Source organism: Miscanthus floridulus, chromosome 11 (genome assembly GCF_019320115.1).
Source record: "Miscanthus floridulus cultivar M001 chromosome 11, ASM1932011v1, whole genome shotgun sequence".
NCBI lineage: Eukaryota > Viridiplantae > Streptophyta > Magnoliopsida > Poales > Poaceae > Miscanthus > Miscanthus floridulus.
In genome coordinates, this window is record NC_089590.1 from 47,003,563 (window position 1) to 47,018,425 (window position 14,863).

General features: G+C 49.7%; 2 protein-coding genes and 1 pseudogene across 2 annotated transcripts; 1 reads left to right on the top strand and 2 right to left on the bottom strand.

Moving 5' to 3' along the window:
* The first annotated feature begins 885 nt into the window (after positions 1 to 885).
* On the top strand, positions 886 to 3,235 carry LOC136490593 (uncharacterized). Its single transcript, XM_066486796.1, has one exon. It carries the CDS (start codon positions 1,349 to 1,351, stop codon positions 2,150 to 2,152), a length of 804 nt encoding a protein of 267 aa, XP_066342893.1. The 5' UTR covers positions 886 to 1,348; the 3' UTR covers positions 2,153 to 3,235.
* Positions 3,236 to 3,385: 150 nt separating this feature from the next.
* LOC136490594 (uncharacterized) lies at positions 3,386 to 6,364 on the bottom strand. The gene is made up of 3 exons (XM_066486797.1): positions 6,013 to 6,364; positions 5,748 to 5,891; positions 3,386 to 3,784 (listed from the first exon to the last, which is right to left on the bottom strand). Exons 1-3 carry the CDS (start codon positions 6,331 to 6,333, stop codon positions 3,641 to 3,643), a joined length of 609 nt encoding a protein of 202 aa, XP_066342894.1. The 5' UTR covers positions 6,334 to 6,364; the 3' UTR covers positions 3,386 to 3,640.
* A 694-nt stretch (positions 6,365 to 7,058) lies between these two features.
* On the bottom strand, positions 7,059 to 11,364 carry LOC136490595 (protein disulfide isomerase-like 1-2; annotated as a pseudogene).
* Positions 11,365 to 14,863: the final 3,499 nt, after the last annotated feature.

Below are 14,863 nucleotides of genomic sequence, written 5' to 3' on the forward strand. Positions count from 1 at the left end.
ACTTGCATGATGGCCAACCAAAGCCATCAAGTCTTTTCGGCAGATGTTCTGTTTTTCTTGGCAAGAAAACTAAAACTGAATTTTGGGTGTGAATATGATTGACTGTTTGTAGAAAGGAACAAAACAGTACGGATGCGGCTACTGTTACTCTAGAGGTGAGACATCAGACATGAGAGGCAGAGAAAGGGAAGGCAGGTAGCAGCACGAGGTTGACGAAGCAAGTCACGCCCTTGTAATTTGTGAATTCTGATCCCTGGACGTTCCTTTACCTCTCGGCATTATCGATTGGTCGATCAGATTGACCAAGCAAGTCACGGTGCCACTCCCCTCCGAATTCTGTTCCTGGATGCCTGCCGCCTGCATTGGGTGCGGCAGAATTCAGAGATTATTGCGTGACCGCGTGACTCGGTTACGCACGCTCTCGCATTTCAGCCTTGTAGGGATGGGCGGCCCGCCAGGCCCAACCCAAGGCCGCCGAGGCGGGGGCACACGGGGACGGCTGGCGGCCCAAGTGAGCGGACATGTAGCGCGAGGCCGTGAGCTGGCTAGCCTGGCCCAGTCGCACGACAGGAGTGCGGGGGCCCGTAGTGGCACACTGGCACGAGATCGGCACGTTTTGTCGGTCGTGGACGCATTCCGCTTGGCGCGCCTGGTTTGCATCAGCGTCAGCGTCAGCGTCACCAGCCGACAGCCGTGTGCATCACCAGCACGCTCCTTCTGGCTTTCTTCTGGTAGGAAAGGAATCGTGGTACCACTAAGCCACTAACCACTTGATTCGAAGCCCGCACGCCGCCTCTGCAACGGCAAGACCCTCTTCGCCGGCCGTCGTCCCTGCCGCTAGCCGCACCCACACCTGACCTGACCTGACACACACACCCCTCGCTAGCTGCACAACACAAACACACGTGTGAGGCAAGCTAGGTAAGCGGAGGAATCCAGGTGCCGCGAGACGGCGACATGGACATGGATCAGCAGCGGGTGGGGCGCCCAGGCCGCATCACGCAACAGCGACGGCCGAAGCTGGCAGTGGCAGCCAAATGCGCCACACGGCCCTCGCCGACTACGACTCATGAGGCGTCAGCCATCAGGTGTCACACCCGCCCGGCCGTCGCCATCCTCCTCCCCGGCCCGGCCCGCGCGCGGCAGCTAGCCTCGCTCGCCACTCCATCGCGGTTAGCTCCTCTATCGGCGCCGCGCTCCCCTCAAATCACCAGGTCCACCACACCACCACCACCACGACACGCCGATCGGTGGAAGACACCGTGTAGCCGATTCTTCTATTCTACCACTGCAGTCCAGGTCTAGTCACCGCGGCGACACGTACGGCCCCGGTGGATCCGGGTTACATATGCCGCGTGCATTTCGTGCTGCCGACCGGAGGGACGGAGGACACAGGCGCCACCTACCTACTGGGCTACTGGGCAGCGGGGCAGGGGACACAGGCGCGGCACCAATCACAAATCAGGCTTCGCCCAAGGGAGCGCGCGCATCATTAACAGCGGCAGCGACGTCATCTATATCTCTGGCTACCATACACATAATAAACTTCACCTTCCCTGCCACTTCGACGAGAGCCGCAGCAATGACGACGCCCGATCCGCCGGCTGTCGTCGCAGGCCCACTCCCGGCGGCCGCGTGCCGCCCTCTCATGTTCCCGCGGTTCGCGGCAGCCCCATCGTCGCCACCACCCTGCAGATCCCCTCCCGCCGCCGTTGCGCCGCCGGTGACGAGGAGCCGAGCGCTCACACTGACCGCCATGGCCGCCGCAGCGCAACAAGGGCCGACAGGCGCGGGAGGAGACGCTGCGGCGGCGGCGGCGGTTGCGGAGATGGAGGACAGGATGGACCTGCTGTGGGAGGACTTCAACGAGGAGCTGGCGCTGGCCGGCGGGCTGCAGCAGGCGCGCGACCTGTGGTCGTCTGGCTCGTCGGACGCGGAGTCGTCGGAGCCCGCGGCGGCCTGCGGGTGCGCGCCGGTGCTGCGCCCCTCGTCCAGGGCCGCCGGCGCGGTCCGGCACTGCCGCCGCCGCGCCGGGACGTGGGTGCTGCTCATGCGGATCTTCAGGAGGCTCTTCGTCATCGAGAAGACCACCGTCTCCGCGGCCGCAGCCGCCAGGCGGCAGCACGCCGCTGCCACCACGAGGGAGAGCTGATACGATGCGACCATGCTTGCACAGCCAAGCCTTCCCACGCAGGCAATTTGCCTCCATGAATGGTGTGGTGAGCGTGAGCTCTGCAAGGAAGAACTATGCATGCATGCTTCCTATGCGAACGTACGGCCACTAGTAAACTATACTGCTGTGCTACTCCATTAGACATAGGGTTCAGTGGTTCATCATCAGCAGATACAGAGAAATTAGAGCAGTGCCATAGCAATGCCACTCCATTATCCCACTGTTAATTGGCACTTCAGTTTTTATCCTGTTTTATTTATGAATTCATCAAAAGTAGAAATGTAAAGTCAATGCATTTGTAAATTCTTCCTTTTGTGTCCTTTATTAGTCACGACTCACGAGGCGTTGTCTTGTGATTCATGGTATCATATCTGCGGATCTTAAGAAAGAAAGAAAGGTGCACGGCTTTCTCAGGACAAAATTTTTTTGGTGTGGATTCGTGAGGATGAAAGGTGCTTGTGCAGTTTATACTTTTGGAGGATGCGTGTTTTTATTTGGGCGGCTCACATAAGGACAAGGGCATTAGCTCGCAATAATGAACTGACTAAAGGCAAAAAAAGAGACCACGGACAGGGACATCCAACCTCCTGCCTGTCAGCAGTAAGAACCCTTTTGTCCTTCCAAGGTAACTTCACAATGCAAACTGCCTAGGATCAGCAATTCAGCATAATGGCAGTGGGCACTATGACTGTTTGAGTACTTGCTGTACTTCTATTTTCAAGGCTGCGAAGTGGCACTGCGGCTAGAGAGTAGAGACTCACAAACTTCCTATTTTTATTTTAAAGAAGAGACTCACAAACTTCATCACAGCAAAGAAACTGACACTTTTGTCTCATTGCTTGTACTATTTACTTGCATCCAAATTCAAAAAATGCACGGGCATAGGTAGGAAGGGACAATTCTTGCAAATTATGTTGGGATCCTACCATAATTAAGTCAATAACAAATTGGGGTCAACTAATAACAGCAGAATAGACACGAGATAGCCCACAAGGACCTAGACCTGTACAAACATAAACACAGCGTGGTGGCAGCTGGGCCTACTTTCACCAACTATCTCAGGCCGATGTGTGCACCAGATTAATACCATGCATTTTCTAGGCCAATAATAGAATGATGCAGCAATGATCAATTCTTTTTAGTAACGAAGAGAATCTCTCAAGATGATGGCAGACCGGGCCAATGCAACAAGAACTGAAATTTCCTGCGAAGTTACAACCCAATGCCTTCGTCGAAACATATTATCTGATCATGGCTGTCAACTGAAAGTAACATGACTAGACCAATATGCATTACAGAGGCACCAATGATGATACTTGAAATTCATACATATATAGTATATACAGCAATTTTTTTGACAAAAAAGATATACCACAAGCATTGTATGGTTTCTGCCTATTAATAATGGGAGCAATGGATAGTTTGGGCGCAATTATGTTGATATCTTGTTAACAAAAGGGGGGTGCCTCACAATTTGCTTGATGCCACAAGATACTTGGTATGACGGGCCTGTGCCATCAATTTTCCTGTCTTTTTCTTCCTGAAATCGACAGAGACGACACCAACTGACTTTCCAGCACGCAACAACTTCCCCTCAACCTCTATTTCCTCCTGGACAATTAACCCAAAAAAGTTAACAGTATTGTCGAAAAACTTTGTAAGGAAACATAGCACTGTGGAGACAAAGAAAAAGTTGAAAATAAAACTATTTTGACAGTTCATCACCACCAAGGGCAGTGCAAAGAGAGGACTAACAAAGTAACAAGTGGGGGCTATGGGCAAACATGTCAAAAAGTGGTAGATATTTGAAACCTACATAGAGAGTGGCATTTTGAAGTGTTGCACGTCTAAAGTGGTGGATTTTTTAAGCTGCACTTGGCGATGGCAAATTGGCAATTTTCACTAGCCGAAGCTGGCTTCATTTTTGTTTAACTTCCAGTAGAACAACAAAAGGACCATTCAGTACAATGCGACATCTGATAGTATCAACTACCAAGATGGCTACTTTTTATACCTACCAGAAAATTTTCCAGATATAAAGTGATACAATCCTACACTGTTCAATAATGTTATCAAAAACATCGCTCATTTATGTAACCATCTTTTCTGCTTACACACGCAACACATCCATACTTTAGGTAAGAACATAACCATTAATGCAAGTCTCCAAAAGGTAAGAAGCAAAGAAGTAAAATAACTTCATCTTGGCAATAGAGCTGTTGTCATGCAATGTTTACTTACTGATGTTAAGTCATAAAAATGTAAGCATTCAACCTTTCTAGAGGACCACGATTCCACGAAGCAACACTAAAGCTTCTAAAAAAATCTGAAAAGATGGGTATTTATCTATTCTAAATAAACAATGTTAGACCTAATGATACTGGCCTGGCAACAGGCACATCTGTTAAGCGTGAGCATAAAAAACAATAAAAAGTATGAAACTATCAGCATTGAGTCATTTATTTGGCAGCGATTAGGAAAAATATCTTAATCACGCTGAAGACGGATTTCTAGTATAAGAAAGATGGATAACTGAATTAGGATTTAAATAACCTGTTGGAAAATTAAACTAAAGACAGTTTCATGGGTTCTGAAATTATATTAGCATGAATACATCAAATTGTCTAGAACAGACAGATAAGAACATATAATGAACTCTTTGCCACATCCTAATAAAATCAAATAACTTTCACTATTGAAGTTGTACCATCATTAATTACCACAAAATGCACCCTCTAGCCTCTACTAGAGACAGATATACTAATAAATTATTTCAGAATGCTAGAAAATAATTAAAACACAAATCCAACAACTTCCATCAAGTTGGAAGCAATTTCAGCATCCAATCCCAGCTCATCCCTACAGTCCTACTCCTTATCTGCCAACTTCACAATACAGCACATTGACTAGTATCCAGTATATAGCAGAGAAGATTTTTTTTAGAAGGGACAACAAAAGCTTTGCCGCAATTTTTATTAGACGGAGAAAATAAAAATACAAGGGTCAGCCCAGTTTTTTGAGTGGAAACTGGGCCCAAAAACCACCAACTGGGAGAGTCCACCACTCATCCTGACCAACTTTTGAAAACACCGTCCAAACAACTAACGACTATAGCAGAGAAGATCCCTGAGGTATTATAGCCATAACAACTATGAGTGTGCCATTGAGATCCAAGCCCACAGCTTAGTGACAGTTTCTGACAGCCAGAAATCCATGCACAACAGCAAGCAGTAGAATTGTACCAATCATGGGCGATTACAATTTCTAGGAGACAAACCACAACATGCTAATCTGACATTCTCCTTAAACATGCTAGAACCACGACACATCCTAATTGTCAATAGAAAGTACAAACCTTCAAATTATCAGAGAGCAATTACTGAAAGTGAATACCATTTCTTCAGGACAAAAGGATTGCCCAATGGACTAGCTCTAGCACTAGCAGGCTAGCAGCATAAGTGCAAAATCGATCCAGTTCCATCATAAATCCCGATCCCCATGAGCTATTTTTTTTAATACCATAATCGAACACAACAGGAAATGTGAACCTAGAGAGGGTGGGTCTCAGTCTCACCCCGACTGCAGCCGTGTCGACAAAGGAGACGCTGATCTCGATGGAGACCCCGCTGCTGGGGAGCCCGCTGCAGAAGAACACGGCCGATCCCAGCTGGTCGGCGAGCGTCGCTGTGACACCGCTGCGGAGGTACCCCACAGGACTCTGCAAGGGCACGACACATCGAACCAAGCAATCAAGCAGCATATGTCTCGTCAGTCACTCCGACACCGTCGGACACACCATCTCAAACCGAAGTCGGAAGCGAAGGGAGTGCGAGGCTTACCGCAAGGCGAGGTGTCACGACGAAGGAGCAGAGGAGGCGGCCGTGCTCGGCGGCTTCGATGCTGACGCCGCTGAGGACGAAGGGGTCGTAGAAGTGGAGCCGCGCAGGAGTGGAGCCGGTGATTTTCTCGGCGGTTGCGGTGGGCTCCAGGCTTTTCCGCACCGCTTCCGGGTCCATGGTGGTGGCGCGCCGGGCGGGGAGGAGGGGAGGCCGCGCCACCTGATTCCGACGAGGTGTCGTGTCGGCAACGCACGCAGCTCCGAAGACGAAAGGAGGCCGCTGCAGCCTGCAGAGCGTGGCGGTGGGGATTGCTAGGGTCATAGGCTGACAGGTGGGGCTATGGACGGAAAGCAAGTAATGGGCAAGGCAAGGAGAGTGACTGTGATAAGAATGGTTCTCTTTGATTGGATTCCTCTCTATGTATAAAACAATAAAATAAAACATACTGCCTCCATAAGAAAGTATATAATTCTGGATTTAGATTGAGTTAAACTTCCTTAAATTTAATTTAACTAAATTTATATAAAAATATTATCAACATTTATGACTCCAAATAAATTATACTATAAAGATATATATTCTATGATTAATCTAACACTTTCTGCATTCCAAATTGTAAAGACGATTTGGCTTTTTTAGATATATATTTTTATTATACACTTAGATATACGCTATAGCCACATATGTAGTAAAAACGATGTATCTATAAAAGCCAAAACGTCTTACAATTTAAAATAGAGGGAGTAACACTAAATGCTATTTTTTTCATAAATTGGGTTTAATTTTAAACTGTTTGTTTCGTAAATAAAATAAGAATTGCATTCTTTTTATGATGGACAAAGTATTCAAAGCTAACAATAGTATATCAACATGACCTCCTGTATAGGCGTATAGCATTTTAACTAGCAATATCTATAAAATATAGGAATATTTGTATTATTTATTTATGAAAGTATTTTTTATAATAGATATAATATGTCAACCTTGTTTTATGAACCTAATAACCTATATAAATTTTATATCTTAATAGTCAAAGGTATAAATTAAAGTTGACTTATAAAAACCTAGAAGCACTAAAAAGGACTATTTTGCATGAACTGGGCAGAAACAACGAAAAGGTTGAGTGCTGGCTGGATTACAATGGCCTTATTCAAATAAGCAACGGCTTACGACAGCAAGTTCCAACCAAATAAAACTAGCAACCTCAGTGCATTTAGTGTAGTAATGACTTATGACAAATGGTTCCCAACTTATAACTGGCTATTTTCTCTGAATCTCTGTATGTGCCTCACTCTCTCACTGCATAGCTACATATGACACCTTGATCAGAGTTCGTCTTTCGGAAGCTCTAACGGCCATGAAGGTGTAATGCCATCTTCCACAGCACCAGCACCCGTCTGCGTCACTTCGTCCACGGCACCAGCTCTGGGCCCCTTGTTCTTCTTGATGAAACTGATGATGTCCTCGGCCGTTCTACTGCCATTGTAGTTATAAAGGTCACCGGTTGTCGAGTAGAAGTAGATCGTGGGATATCCCTCCACCGCCAAGTCGGTAGGGATATCGTTTGCAGTGCCATCCTGAGAAAACCAAAAGGGATTAATGATAAGTAATGCCTGGTATGAGCAAGATCATACCATACCACAAAAAGGAAACAAAGAAAAATACAATTGAGCATCAGTCGCAAAATGGCTCACCATCTTTGCAATGATGACTTCGTCGTCATCTTGTAATGCTACTGCAACTTCCTCCAAGATTGGGGCCAGCTTCCGGCAATGGCCACACCAAGGTGCATAGAACTCGAGCAGTACTGTGAAGAAAGGATCATGTCAAGCATGATGTAGTAAAACAAGTTGAATGCTAAACGTAACTGAAATCTGAATGTAACCACTAATACAATCATATTGAGCTAAGGGGCACATATTACTCAGACAACCGATGGAAGTGAGAAAAACTAACCATTTTTGCCAGAGTTGAAAACAATGTCATCGATACTGTCAGCCACAACGACCTTAACAGGTTGGTCATTCACCTTTGGGATTGGCTCTGACTTAACATAAGGTGTCAAGTTTCCATACTGCATGAACCAACACAAGACAGAACAAGATTGAGCAGGAAATTATTTGCTAATAAAGCACTGTGAAACAGCTCAGTAACTAAGAAACATAATAAAGTAGAAAAGGCCTCAACTATATACTCCTTCAACCAGGGGATGACTTGATCAGGGTCGATAGTTGGATTGAGATATTTCCCACCCTGTGCAATCACAAAAAGGAGGGGCACATCGTTCTCTTTAAGCCCAAAGTACTGAAACCATTTGCATGAGAGCTTGTTAGGCATCTAACCGTAGAAATTTTTGACAAACAAATACTCAGAGAAACTACAAATAGCAACCTGGAAGGCACGGTAAGCAGATTCAACATCACCAAATGTTATTAGCACTGAATTTCTTGGCAGCTTCTTGAATCTGACTCTTGAAGGCCTCAATTCTGTCGTCGCTGAAGTTCAAGAAAAGCATCGCCTGTCCAACCATATTTGTTTTCAGTGCATATGAAAAGTAGGTCGATGCATTCATGCAAGCAGAAATGTCAGTTCAATGTGGATAGCATAACCTATTACCTATACTTATGCAGAGATAAATGAATTACCAAAACTTAGCTCTTCCACCCAACATACAACTCATATATTCAAATTCTTAAGTAGCAAACAGAACATAATCACAATTGTGTTACTCACTTTGGCACTAGGAGTGCTGTAGTATCTCTCAAGAAACTTATGGTTGGTTGGATCAGCGTCGAAGGTAACTACTGAAGGGAAACCAGACACCTCAATGAATTTTTCAAGAGCAACCGTATCAAAATCCTGAAAAAGATCAAGAATGGTGTTTTAGTACTAGTGTGTTCAGTGATGAATTAGCATCGAATGTATACATGAAAAGGAATGTACCAGTGAATCAGCAAAGAGCTCGTCGAATGGTTTGAAGAGACGAACAATAGGGCCCTTGATGGCCTGATCACCACGTGGCAGAATACTTGCGTCTGACGTGTGAAAGAAATCATAGTCTGACCGTTTTTTCTCTGCCACGGTCATGAAATTCTCATACTCCACACCGGCAAACTCAGCGAAAACTTCAACCTGCAACAAAATGTTTCACACGCATCCATCACATTCGCATCCATCACTCTCCCATGGCATTCAGGAAACAGGAAACTTTTTTTTTTTTTGAAAGAACAGGAGGCATCATTCTTAACAGTAGTAGAAACCTACAAGAACCACCCCCTTGTCACCGATGGACGACTGAGCAGCCTCCGCCGAACTGAGCTCGATGGAAGCTGGGCCGACCTGCTTCTTGAGGTACTCCACGATGCCGTCGGCGTCCCTCGGACCACCATAGCCACACACGTCCTTCCCTCCATTCTCTATGATCTTGATGGTGGGGTACGCATGCACCTGGTACTTGTCCTTGATCTCCTTGTTCCTCTCGTCGTAAGCGTCCACTTTGGCGAGCACCAATGGCGGGTCGTGATTCCTCAGAATGGCGGCTGCCTTCTCGTACTGCATGCATGGTATCACGGACATGGCACAAAACTAATTAAAACACACATTTCCCTGCGTTGCATCCTCCGGGGCAACCAGGCAAGACCGGCAGTCTGGCACAGTGGCGCGTATGAAGGGAGCAGCGAGTTGTTACCTCTGGAGCGAGTTGCTTGCAGTGGCCACACCTGTGGATAAGTTACCATTAGCCAGGAGTTGACAGAGCACGGCTGCTTAGGGAATGGGGTCACTGAGCCATACGTACCATGGCGCGTAAAACTCGACGACGATGAACTGGTGCTTGGCCACCACCTCCGAGAAGTTACCGGCGTCCAGTGTCAGGACCACCTTGCCCAGCTCCACGGCGGGATCAGCCAAGGCAGGTCCAGAGAGAAGGAGAACGCCAGCGAGGAGGATGGTGAACGGAAGCACCAGGAAGACAGCCATTGCTTAAGCTGCAACTAAAAGTGCCCTGCTCAGGGTAGAACCCGAGTTGATATATGTGAGGGTATTGCGTTGCATTTGCAGGGATCTCGTGGGAAGTCAATGGGAGCTTTGTTTGCTAGCTTCTCTTTGACTCCATGTTTCAGAACTTTGCCTTCAAAAGACATTAGTGAGCCTCGTTCATCTTCTTTTTTATTCTTCAGCAAATGATAGCCTGTAGCTTGTAAGTGCTATCAAATATTGATAGTACAGCACCTTTTGTGTGCAAGTGGCATATCAAATTAGAGTAATGCGCTAGAAGCACACCACAATTTTTGTAAGTTTTCCAAGTACAAGGTACTTGGCGTTCTTGCCATCCCTGGGAGACTAAAAGCGATTTACAGGAAAATACACAACACAACATTAATCTAAGAGTAACTTCTATCACTAATGCTCACCATCTGGCAATGCCGGCAGTAACAGCTCCAGCTTCTTATTCCCACCAGGCACCAGGGGCGGGTGGCGGGCTTCATCCTGAATTCCAGAGAGGATTCCAGACTCAGAGCGGCTCTGTCTACTGAACACTCTGTTCTTCCTTTCTTTCCAAATTTCCCAGATTGTGAGGATGATCAGGGACCTGAGACCCAGCACCAGAGAAGGCTGACCTTGTTTGTTAACTGAACTAGTGATAAGTGCGCGCCCCTGCGCGCGGGTTGGCACCACAGAACTTTTCCAAAAAATGTAGTTTGATTATTAGATACCTAAAGATAGAGAAGAGGAAACACGATAGATACAGTGCATCAGTTTAACGTCAAACACGAAGAGGATGAAGTCATTTACACATCTAGCAAGGGGGTAGCCAAATTAGGATAACCACCACAAAGGTCGATTGTAACAGACCAATAATTGATAAGGTTAGCTGTGCTGTCTAAAGCTGCATTGTGCTAAGAACATGGGTTCTAACATAGCTCACAGAAAGGCATAGTCATGAAAAGTCTGTAGATTAGAACAGTAGAACATATTATATTACACATGCATAGTCTCATTAGCTATCACATCAAGAAACGATCATGCGTCTCTTGGACAGGACGCTTTTTGAGTGGTGGTGCTCCTCGGTTGGTACTATGGATGCATAGGCCAGCATAGCATCATCAGATTCACAGCATCAAGTTTGTCAAAAGGCTGCTGAGGTCAACTTAGTAGATGTTATTTTTGGATATACCACAGTCCAGTTATAATATAGCAATCAGGGGGAAAAGTAAGTCTTGTTATCTCACGTACAATGATATATGCATGTGTTGTAACAACAATAAAGATCGTAGCATTGGGACTGATATAAATATTTCTAGCACTTTGCTACGGAGTGGTTTTACCTGGTAGCTGAGAGGGAGGGCCCCAACTTGTAACTTCGTCGTCAGAGTCTGAAGGCTGGTTGGTGAAGCCGCCGCCATAGCATTTTGGCAAGTCGAATCCTTGCTCGACTGTGTATTAGAGAGAACGGTGTTTGTGAGACGTTAGACAATGACTTGATGCTATAACCTAGTAGTGTATAACGTAAGGATGGTGAATCTGTAGCAGCCAAAGAAATGCGTAGAAAATAAAACTATCTAACAGAGGGACAGAAAATAAAATAAAGCTAATCCATGAGCCCACTTGAGTAGGATCAGAGGCTAAAGAAGAGGAAATAAGGTTTCAGTGCTCAGCAAAATCTAACATTTTCAGAACAGGACTGATTACATCCTGTTTTCATTTCCAGCCTGATTACTTTTGTTGGCAAATAAGACTATGTTTAGTAAGTTCCTGTTATGACGGGCGTCCAGTACACCAGGCGCAACCCCTCCAGTGGCTAGGCCACGCCCGCGCAGGAGAAGGCCAGAAGGCCCAAGTCATCAACATTTAGTTTTTATCGGAATTACTATAATTATTAGGGGGTTATTTCTATTATTATTATTAGAGGACATATAAATACTTTGTAAGACTACTTTGGAGAATTAAGCGGAAACATATATTGTTTCTCGGCTTCCTAAGGGAGCCGGGAGTTTTGCCGTGGCCTAACCCTAGCCTCGTGCGACCACGGCGCCGCCGCGCCGTCTTCCTCGCGTCCTCAAGCCCCGACCTCCGAACACACACACCTACAGTCTTCGATCCCTCTCTTGCCGGACTAGGGATCGTGACAGCCTGGTATCAGAGATGTCAGGTCCTCCATCCACATCCACGCAGCCGCCGTCCACCTCCGCCTCCCTGCCCGTGCCATCAGCGCCAGCGCCGTCGGCCGCGTTGGGGTTGTCGTCTGCATCCTCGGGAGCGCCCCTAACGTTGGAATCTTTGGCCGGCGACGTGGCTGAGATTGCCCGCGGCATGGCAGCCATGCAGGCGACCCTGGCCGCCCTCATCCCACCACCTCCCCCTCCACAACAGCCGGCACCACCACCACCTCCACAGCCGTCGCAGCCGCAGGCGATCTTCCCCTACGGCATGCCCCAGACCAGTGGGACGGGGGTGCCCCTCCACTTGCTGCGGTGGCCGGCCTCGCCGTCTTCCATCCCGTCGTGGGCGATGGGCTCGACGACTCCGCCCATCTACACGATGGCCACGACCCCTACACCGTCGGCGCCCGCGGTCGCGGCGTCCTCCGGGGCGCACCAGCCGCCCCCGACCAGCGGCATCTTCTATGGAGGGACGGACGGTACCCTCATCTACGGTGGAGGCGGGTACTCCGGCGGCGCCCTATCCGCCGAGGACTCGTCTGCCGCTGCTCCCAACGGCGCCCATGCCCCTCCCAAATTTTACAAGCTGGAGTTCCCGACGTTTGACGGCGCCGTTGATCCGCTCAATTGGCTCAACCACTGCGAGCAGTTTTTCCGCGGCCAGCGAACATTGGCTTCAGATCGCACATGGCTAGCTTCGTACCATCTTCGCGACGCTGCTCAAACTTGGTACTATGCGCTGGAACAAGATGAAGGCATGCCGACCTGGGAACGCTTCCGCGACCTGTGCCAGCTCCGTTTCGGCCCCCCAACGCACGGCATGCGGCTGGCCGAGCTCGCCCGGCTACCCTTCCAGTCATCGGTCCAGGAGTATTCGGACCGCTATAATACCGTGCTCTGCCATGCTCGCGACCTCAATCCTCGCCAGAAGGCGGAACTGTTCGTGGGTGGCCTCCCCGAGCACATCAAGGTCGACGTCGAGATGCGCCACCCGCCCGACCTTCAGTCGGCCATGTACTATGCTCGGGCGTACGAGCGTCGCGCGGCAGCCTTCCTGCCCGCGCCGCAACAGCAGCGCAGCGCTCGGCCTCCGGTGCGCTCTGGGCTGCCCGTGGCCCCTCGGCCGGCGGCCAACACCACCGCGGGTGGGAGAGGAGCCCCCGCCCTGCCAGCGTCTACACCAGCAGCGGCCGGACAGCCGTGATTCCACTGTTTGTCACCGGCGGAACAGCAGGAACGCCGCCGCCAAGGGCTGTGTTTCAACTGTGATGAGCCCTATGTGCGCGGCCATGTTTGTCAGCGCCTCTTCTACCTCGAGACCGACGACTTCCTCGACGACGAGGTGCCAGCGGAGGTCGCTGCTACGGCCGTGTTCCCGGAGGCGCAGGAGGCGGCCGCTGCCCTTTCCCTCGGCCAGGACACCGCGACGCTTGCCCAGACCGCCCCGGCGGTGGAGCCCAAGGTCTCCCTCCACGCGCTAGCTGGCGTGCGCGCGGAGAACGCCATGTTGTTACCGGTGACAGTACACGGCCACCGCGTGGTGGCGCTTCTTGACTCCGGCTCAACGACAAACTTCATCAACGCCGATCTTATGCGCCAGCTTCAGCTAGTCACCACCCCCCACCCCACGTTGCGGGTGTTGGTGGCCAACGGCGACCGTGTTCCGTGCCAAGGGGTTGCTCGCGACGTGTCCCTCGCCATTGGCACCGACAGGGACGAAGCTAGGAAAAAATTTAGGAGAGGCTAAACAACGGCAATTAGCAAGAAAAGAGATTCAGCAAATCTTAGCCCCTCCTACCTATACATCTACAGCTGAAATTTCAGACGACGGCTCTATGGGGCTTCGCTTGCTCGCGAGCGGTAGGGGGGGCTGGAGCCCCCCTAGCCCCACCGCTGGCTCCGTGCCTGGGCACCGAGGAGTTCTCCATCAGCTGCTTCGGCATTAGTCTGGGCGAGTTCGACCTCATCCTTGGTGTTGAATTCCTCTGAACCCTCGGACCCATCCTGTGGGACTTCGAGGACCTCTGCATGGCGTTCACTCGCGGTGGCCGCCGCCTTCTGTGGAAAGGACTAGGCTCCCCCCGCGACGACATTCGGGAGCCCGCGGTCCGGGCCGTCCACACGTCCCCAGGGCAGCCGCTCCTGGACCGGCTCCTCCACCAGTTCGGCGGCGTCTTCGACGAGCCGCGCAGCCTTCCGCCGGTCCGGCCCTACGACCACAAGATCCACCTCCTGCCGTGCACAGCTCCTGTCACCGTGCGCCCCTACCGCTACCCGCAGTTGCAGAAGGATGAGCTGGAACGGCAGTGTGCAGGGATGCTCGCACAGGGGATCATACGCCCCAGCACGTCGCCGTTCTCTGCCCCGGTCCTCTTGGTCCGCAAGGCAAACAACTCCTGGAGGTTCTGCATCGACTACCACGCCCTCAACGCCAAGACCTCCAAGGGCAAATTCCCTATCTCGGTGGTGGACGAGCTCCTTGACGAGCTTCACGGCGCCCGCTTCTTTAAGAAGCTTGACCTGCGTTCCGGCTACCACCAGGTGCGGATGCACCCGGACGACATCAGCAAGACGGCGTTCCGCACTCACCAAGGGCACTACGAGTTCTTGGTGATGCCCTTTGGCCTCTCCAACGCCCCGGCCACATTCTAGGCGCTCATGAATGATGTTTTCCGACCGTACCTCCGCAG

Bases quoted from the DNA above. Each gene is read 5' to 3' on its own strand.
- LOC136490593 (XM_066486796.1), top strand. From the start codon at position 1,349: ATGCCGCGTGCATTTCGTGCTGCCGACCGGAGGGACGGAGGACACAGG.
- LOC136490594 (XM_066486797.1), bottom strand. From the start codon at position 6,333: ATGACCCTAGCAATCCCCACCGCCACGCTCTGCAGGCTGCAGCGGCCT. The intron at 5,892-6,012 runs GTAAGCCTCGCA...GTGCCCTTGCAG, and splicing joins TCGTGACACCTCGCCTTGCG to AGTCCTGTGGGGTACCTCCG. The intron at 3,785-5,747 runs GTGAGACTGAGA...TTAATTGTCCAG, and splicing joins TCGACACGGCTGCAGTCGGG to GAGGAAATAGAGGTTGAGGG.